Here is a 7580-nt window from a genome sequence, read left to right as displayed (position 1 = left end):
CACCACTTCAGGGAACGGTATGCCTCCTAAAGACGTGACCGGGTGCACCCGGGGGGCCGGCTGGTTAAGCTTCTGGCTCTTGGTTTCAAATCAGGCTGTGGTCATAGGATCAGGGGATGGAGCCCCATGTCCGCTCTGTGCTGGGCAGAGTCTGCTTGAGACGCTCTCCCCTGCCCCTCCTGCTCATGCTCTCTCTAAAATAATCAGTCTTAAAAGCAGCAGCCGCTGTTGCCAGAGGAGAGGGCAGCAGGGGGCGGGCACCCATTACCCAAGGTGTCCAAGGACAAGCGCACAGAGCGCAGACTGCCTTTACCAGGGCTTTGCTCTGAGTGGATTTGGTTTACTGTCTGGGTCACTTGCTTTGAGCCCTAAGAACTTCCTGTAGCATTTCTCGGAAGGACAGCGGGCCCACCAGCAGCACATTCTCTGTGTGCATCTGGAAACCTCGTGCGCTCACCTTACTCTGAGAGCTCTGGAGGCCGCCGGAGTCTTGGCCGTGGGTTTCCTCTGAGCCAGACCACACTGCCCCCCGCCCCTTCTCGGACACCAGCCCCACTGGGCACGCTCGGGGTGGGGACAGCTTTCCCCGTGTTCCCGACTCTGTGGATCGCGGTGGTGGTCCCGCTGGAGCTCACTGGCCTGCTGGTTTGTAGACGAACGTGGGAATTTTTCGGGCACCGTTTGAGTACTTTTTCTGTTCCTTCCTGCCTCCTGGAGCTCTGGTTGCTGCAGACGTGGGTGTCCCTGCATCGCGCGGTCACCAGGACCTCCAGGTCAGTCGCGGTCACGGGTTCCTTCTCCAGCTCACGTGGCTGCTGGGTCACTCAGGAGCTCTTCACTTTGGTTCTCGCACTGGTCAGCTCTGGAATCCCCACTTGGTTCTTCCGGGCGTGGTGACTGTCCTCTCCCGTGAGGCTGTGTGACGGGCCACCGCCAGTCTCTGCCTTTGCTCCTCCCTGTTCTGTGTTGAGCTGCGCTTCCCTCCACCATGTGCAGAATGGCCAAGTTCAAGTCGCTTCTGTTAAGTCCAGCCCCCCCCCCCCCCCCCCGCGGTTCTGCGGCCTACTGCTCTCTCTCCCAGTCTGAGCCGCACCTGTTTCTTTGCACGTTCCGGTGGGAAGCGGATCGCTTCAAGGAGCGCGCTGCCGCAGTTCCGGATCCTGCCCACCCCACCGGGTCACGTTGCTATTATCCCGTTGCTTACTTTGTCAGCTGGTGCTGGGCTGGGTGGGGCTGGGGGAGGTGCTTGTCCCAGTCCGCACAGCCCCTGCTCCGGCCTCCCTGGTGCCTCCCGGGGATGCAGCCCGCGACTGGCCCACAGCCGCCCTGCGAGGACAGCCGCCCCGCGAAGCTGCTGGACTGTGCCCCGCACACACTGGCCCTTGCCGGACGACACTGACCACTCCGGCTCTTCAAGGCCTGCCCCGGGCATAAAGGTTTGCTAATCCGAGCAAACCCAGGTCCTTCGGAAGAACAGCTCCTGAGACCAGCGTCGGGAGATTTTTCCCGCCGCACAGCCAGCCCGCAGCCCTGCGCCAAGCCAAGTCAGTCCTTCCGTGGCGCGGAGGGGCCTGGGCCACGGCCTGCCTCTCCCCTGGAAAACACCTCTGAGCCCCAGCGCGGGGAGCAGGGACAACGCCGCTCGTCTCCGACAGCTCCGGGGGCAGCCGTCCCGGGTGTCCCGGGTTGGAGTCCGTGTGGAGCCCCCACCCACGCGTCCAGACCACCACGGGCTGCCTCCACCCTCCACACACCGGGCCCTCCTGATCAGTGTCCACCGTGGCCTCGGGGGAGGGCTGAGGCCAGAGCGTGGCTGTGGAGAGAGCGAGGCGGAGGCAGGACGGGAGCCTCGTCTGATCACCCCCCAGCCTCGGGCTGCGCACAGTGCCCGGCACACGGCGGGCAGGGAACACATGCCACGCTCCGCGCTAAACGACATGTGGCACGGGAGCGCTCCACCCCGCTCCACAGCACGGGAAAGCCCGCCAAAGCAGCAGCCATGCCGCCACCTTCCCACAGCGGCTCAGGCTGGCCCTCGGAGGCCGCAGCAGTGGCGCGTCCCGTTTCCCCTAAATTCTGCTTTCCAGCGAAAGCACGCGCGGTCTGCGTGGCCGCCGACCCCTGCCTCTACCCCATCCCTCCAAGGCCACATCTGACTCTGGGGCCCTGAGCTGCCTCCTGAGGCTCCACCTTCTGACCCAGGAAAGACCAGCCAAGAGCGGGGCAGGCACGTCTGCACAGGACGGCAGGGCTTCCCAGATGCCGCACCCGCGGACCCCACCGCCAGGGCTCTGGGCCAAGTGCTCCTGGGGGATGCGGAGCCCAGGCCTCCTAACGGTGCCTCTGTGGTGACCAGAGAGGAAGGGGCACTGGTCCCACCCGGCTCTGATTTCACATCCAGCCTAGTTAGGGGAAAAAGGATTCTGAGGCAAAAGCATTCTGACCGCCTGAGCCTGGGGGGCCAGAAGTGCCGAGCACGGTGGCTAGGGGTCCTCTTGAGGGCGGGGGGGCAGGAGCGTGGGACAGCGGGACCAGTGCAGGTGCTCACTGGACGGCCTCGCTGGGCCCTGGGCTCTGGGTTCTGCCAGTGCCTGCTCGTGGCCCCGCAGCCGGCTGCAGCCCAGGGTCCCAGAGCTGCCAGCAGAGGCCACGTGAGCAGCTGCCCGTGGGGGGGGGCACAGGAGGCCAGACCCTGCTCTGCCCCAGAGCCTCCGGAGTGGCATGGGGGCTCAAGCAGGTGCTGTGCTCTGTGGCTGCTTCTGGAAGGAGCGCAGACACCCCTCAGGCCGTCGGTGACAAGCGTTTATTCAGTGGCCACAGAACGGCCAGTACGGGGTCACGAATCCACAACCTGTTGGAAAAAAGCCTCCGCAGGGTATCCAGGAGCCCCCCCACATCCTGCCCCTCCAGCTGCACCCGCCGGCACAGTCCTGTTTAAGAAGCACGCCAGGCTACGGGGGAGAGCTCCTCGGCGTCCGGCCACCTCTCCGGGCTGCCCCCACGGCCACCGAGGCGAGGGCAGGGGCTGCAGGGACTCCCGACACCTCACTGCAAGCACCTGCCGTTCAACGACGCAGTGGGCCGCGGCAGCCAATGGCAGTGCTGCATGGATGTCACTCCAGGCTCAGGAAGGAGGGTGTGGAGGCGGCACGGCCCTGAGGCCATCCGGCCCAGAGAGAAGGGCGTCTGAGAACAGCCTCGCTCAGCTGCGGTCTTCGCCCGGCGCAGAGCAGGAAGCTCGTCCACCGGCGGCTGCGTCGCTGGCACGCGTGAAGACGGGCACGCAGCCCACGAGCCGCCTGCAAACCACACGCCGCATCCCTCGCTGCTGGCGGGCACCCCAGTAGGCGCGGGAAAGAGAACCAGCAGGTGGCCGGGCAGCGAGGCCGGACCCGAGGGCGCAGCGGTGAACAGAAGGGTGCGCTGCCGTCCTGGGCCACGGGCAGTCCTGGCTCTGGGCCAGTCCGGGCCGCGGGGAGCCGGCAGGGAGCCACAGCAGGCACGATCTTCCGACAACCAAGCTGTGCAGCCGGCTCCTCCCTGCCGGGGTACGGAGGCGCGAACAGCGAACGCAGGGTTCAGATGCGGCCGGAAATCCAATCAGCTCCTTCTACGCCAGGTGGCACGCGGAGGCCTAAAACTCATTTTCGAATGCCTCGGCGAAATTCAGGGATAGGCAGGCGGTGAGCGTGACCTCCTACGGACGGGGATAGGACCTCAGAGTGAACTTGGCACCAGGATGCTAGACACGCCCGTGGTGCGCCACGGGCTCCCTGGGGCAACGGGTGGCCGAGGGGGGTGGTGTGGGGAGGACAGTCCTGCTTGTGTTGGGGAAGGGGCTCTGCCATGCCAACCCCACATGTGGCCCCACATCCTGGAGTCCAGACCCCAGGGCTGAGGCCTCCTGGCAACACTGAGGAACTTCCAAGAAGAGGCTGGCATGGTTAAGTGAGTTCGCGGCTGGCGGGACAACTGCCACCTGCAAGCCACAAGCAGCTGCAACGGAGCCCAACGGGAGGAGGGGGCGGGCCCAGGGCAACGCCAGCCTCACGCAAGGGGCTGCAGGTCCTGGCATCAGCTGGCCCGAGGCCTGGCTCTCCTCGTCCTGGACAGACAGACAGCTCCACCCACTCACACAGCAGGGCTCAGCCAGGGAACACGAGCCCAGACTCTGCCCGGCTGGGCCCCCGCTTCCATTCACAGGACGCTGAGTCGGCTGCAGGTGTGGGCGACCCAGCCGGAGTGGCCGCTCACACTCACGGGCCAGGACAGAAAACACGGCAAGCCCGCGATGAAGCAGATGCATGGGGACGGGCCGCCCCGAGCGGCCGGGAGCGCACCCCGGCCGCCGCAACCTCCTAGACAAGCTCTGTCCCGCAGGCGAGGGCCGCGGACGTCAGTGCTCGGTGGCCGCAGAGGAGCAGGGCAGAGTGCAGGCCTCCGGGGGGGCCTCGAGTTTGACCACGGCCCTGAGGGCGCCGCGCCGCCACTTCACCTGCCTCTGCCTGGCGAACACGGAGCGCAGCGCGCGCAGCTGCCCCACCTCCTGCGCCGTGAAGCAGGGCTGCCCCTCGGCGAAGCGGACCACGGCATCGAAGGATAAGGCTGCCTGCTCCCAGGCTGCCTCGTCGCCGTCCTTCTTGGCGAGCTCCAGGCTCCCAGAGCCCAGGGCTGGGCCTTCTCCGACCGCGTGTCCCGGCCTGCCCCGCTCGGCCGCCACGGCCTGGGGAAGCCGGCTGCCGGGGCGGGCCAAGGCCTCCGTCCCCAGCTCCAGAATGTGCGCAAAAGTCTGGTCGTGAGGCTTCACTGGGAGGCGCTCCGGCTCCTCCTCTGAAGACGAGCCCTCGGCGAACATGACCGCCGGCCACAGCTTCCTCCAGGCCCGGCTGAAGACGTCGCCCGGCACAGCGCTCCAGGCGCAGGCCACGCTGAAGACGGCGTCGTTCATGCCGTAGCGGGGGTGGCAGGCCTGCAGCGGGACGGGGGGGTTAACGAAGTGCCTCATGAAGTCCCTCCGGATGCCCTGGTCCATGGGCTGTAGCAGCGACGTGACGCTGGCGGGCAGGAAGACAGTGAAGATGTTGCCGGAGGCCAACTCGGCCTCCCGCGGGCGGGCGCGGGCGTTGTCCAACAGCAGAATGGCTTTGCCATCCTCGGGCAGACCCGCGGCCCGGAAGTGCTCCTTCACTGACGGGACGAAGATGTGATGGAACCAGTCAGAAAAAATCTCCTTGTCCACCCATGCGTTCCCTTGGGCCTTGTAGGCGACGGGCAGCTGCTGGATGCCCCCGAAAGCCCGGGGACCGCCGCCCTTGCCGACCACCAGGGGCTTGATCTTGTGGGAGCCGGTGGCATTGGCACACATGAGGACGGTCAGCCTGTCCTTGCTCTGCCTGACACCAGGCACCGCCCCACCTTCCAGGCTGGGACTGGGCAGGCACCGCCAGAAAAGGCCGGTCTCGTCGGCGTTGTACACCTGCTCGGGGGACAGGCCGTGCTCGGCCGTCAGGCTCCGGAAGAAGCCACAGAACTGCTCGGCAGCTCGGTGGTCGGCCGCCTGTTTCTCGCCGGACGCGTCCAGCTTCTTGATGCCGTGTCTGGCCTTAAAACGCCAGAGCCACCCGCCCGAGAACACGCAGGGCTCCGTTAGCTGCATCTGCTCGTAGAAGTCCTTGGCCTTCTCGATGAGCATGGGGCCCGACACGGGCACGCCCTCCGCCCGCTTGCCCAGGAACCACTGGTACAGGGCGCGGTCCAGGTGCTCGAGCTTGGGCGTGTGCAGGGTGCGCCGCTGCTCCGCCGCCGCGCTGGACGCCGAGTTGGCAAAGAAGCGCAGCAGCTGCGCCTTGTGGGCCTTGATGTCGTACAGGGTGGACATGCCCACGTTGTACTCCTGCATCAGCACCTTCCTGCTCTCCCCCTTCTCCAGGCGCGCGCAAATGTCAATCTTCTCCTTCAGGGTCAGCACCACCCTCTTGCGCTTCTCCCCTGGGCTCCGCCCCGTGGCCTGCTTAGAAGCCATGGTGGGGGCTGGCTCGTCCCGGGAGCTGGGGAGGAGGGAAGACACGCGTGGCGGGGAGGGATGGGGAGTCCGGGCAGACTCCTTGCCTCCCCTCCCCCGTCCTCCGCTGCCTCACCTGCCCGTCCCGCTCCACAGACCCTGGGCCACCGTGAGCCCCGGCTCCTCCTGTGGTCCGCCCGCCAGTGCTAGCGACGTGGCCACCTCCCGGCCCCTCTGCAGGAGAGATGTTGAGTGTCACACCGCCCCGGATGTGTCCACACGGTTGGAACCTCTGGTCTTCTCCGAGGGGGACGGTAACCGCTCCCACCCTCACATGTGGACCTTAGAGAGTACAGGGGTCCCGGGAGCGTGGTTCTGATGAATCGAGGTAGCACTGTCTGCGCTGCGGCTGCCTCTCCGGCGCATGGCGCTGTCTCCCGCCGTGCTCTAGGAACTGGAAAGCAGAACGGGGAAGAAAGAACGTTAACGGGCCGCAGCCCTGGGCCCCCGCCAGCGTCTGCTCACTACTTCAGGCTGCAGCAGAAACCACCACGTCGCGGGGGCGACCGACCCGAGTGCTGGTCCGAGGGACGCAGCATCTAGGAGGCTACCCAGCTGGGCACACGGGCTCTTTCCAGTGACCTCTCAGTCACCACGGCTCCCTCAGGCTACACAACTCCATTCTCTCCTGACCCTTTCCCGAACACCCCGCCCCTCCCTGTGCCGCTGGGCAGACTCGGAGGGCAGAGAACAGGCATCCGGGCTGGATCCTTTGGGAATCACACCCTTGCCGCGCTTCTCCTGCTAAGACCCCACCTCCGGCATCCTGGGAGGAGCCAAGGGCTGCTGCCCTGACAGTGCCCAGCCCTGCAGGCCTACTCCGGGCATGGTCTGCTGGCCTGGTCCTGTCTTCTCCCCCCCAGCCTGCGTTCCCTCACTGCCTTCAGGACTCGGCCCCCCGTTCCTCACCCCTCCGCCCAGGAGACAGCGGATCATCGGAGCGACAGCCAGCTCGCAGCCGGGCACCCCATCCCGCCAGGAGAGGCACGCAGCACTCACAGGTGGGCTTCGAGCAACTCCCCACCCGCCTGTCCCCCAGGCCCTCATTCTGGCGGTGCCCTCCCGCCCCGCACAGATGCTGAGGCCACAGCACTGTTCATGGGCACCGCGTGGAAACGTGGAAACGTAGCTCCGTGAGAACACGACTCAAGACAAATGCCGTTAACTCAAACGTGTTAAGAGCTCCACGGACCGACTCTGGGCCGGTCGCCTGCCAGCGCCAGGCACAGTCTCCCCTGCGGGCCAGCCTCCGGGTGTGCGGGACGCGTGTGCCGCTCCTTCAGGGCCTGCCTTCCTCCCACCTAGTGAGTGGACTGCGTGGCCACGGGGAGCAGAGGGAAGTAAAGGCCACCGCGAGCCCAGCAGCGAGGGGGAGGAGGGAGCCCCGGGAAGGCCTCCCGCAGGCTCTGCCCCTGAAACCCGAGGTGCCCGACACTTCCGTCCTGGACGAGCAGGTGTCCCCGAGGTGTGTGCGGAACGACCTCCGCCAGCTGGAAGCGCGGGGCCCCGCGGGACGCAA

The 7580-nt window shown here is 66.6% G+C and overlaps 1 protein-coding gene across 1 annotated transcript; it reads right to left on the bottom strand.

Moving 5' to 3' along the window:
* Nucleotides 1–2788: 2788 nt before the first annotated feature.
* JRK (Jrk helix-turn-helix protein) lies at nucleotides 2789–6452 on the bottom strand. The gene is made up of 2 exons (XM_044244857.1): nucleotides 6138–6452; nucleotides 2789–6047 (listed from the first exon to the last, which is right to left on the bottom strand). The coding sequence occupies exon 2, from the start codon at nucleotides 6020–6022 to the stop codon at nucleotides 4397–4399; it is 1626 nt and encodes a 541-aa protein (XP_044100792.1). The 5' UTR covers nucleotides 6023–6047; nucleotides 6138–6452; the 3' UTR covers nucleotides 2789–4396.
* Nucleotides 6453–7580: the final 1128 nt, after the last annotated feature.

The sequence above is a fragment of the Neovison vison genome, chromosome 4 (genome assembly GCF_020171115.1).
Source record: "Neovison vison isolate M4711 chromosome 4, ASM_NN_V1, whole genome shotgun sequence".
Lineage (NCBI taxonomy): Eukaryota > Metazoa > Chordata > Mammalia > Carnivora > Mustelidae > Neogale > Neogale vison.
This window is presented reverse-complemented; position numbering and strand designations above follow the sequence as displayed.

What these genes read in the sequence shown, in the direction of transcription:
- JRK (XM_044244857.1), bottom strand. Translation starts at nt 6,022, where the DNA reads ATGGCTTCTAAGCAGGCCACGGGGCGGAGCCCAGGGGAGAAGCGCAAG.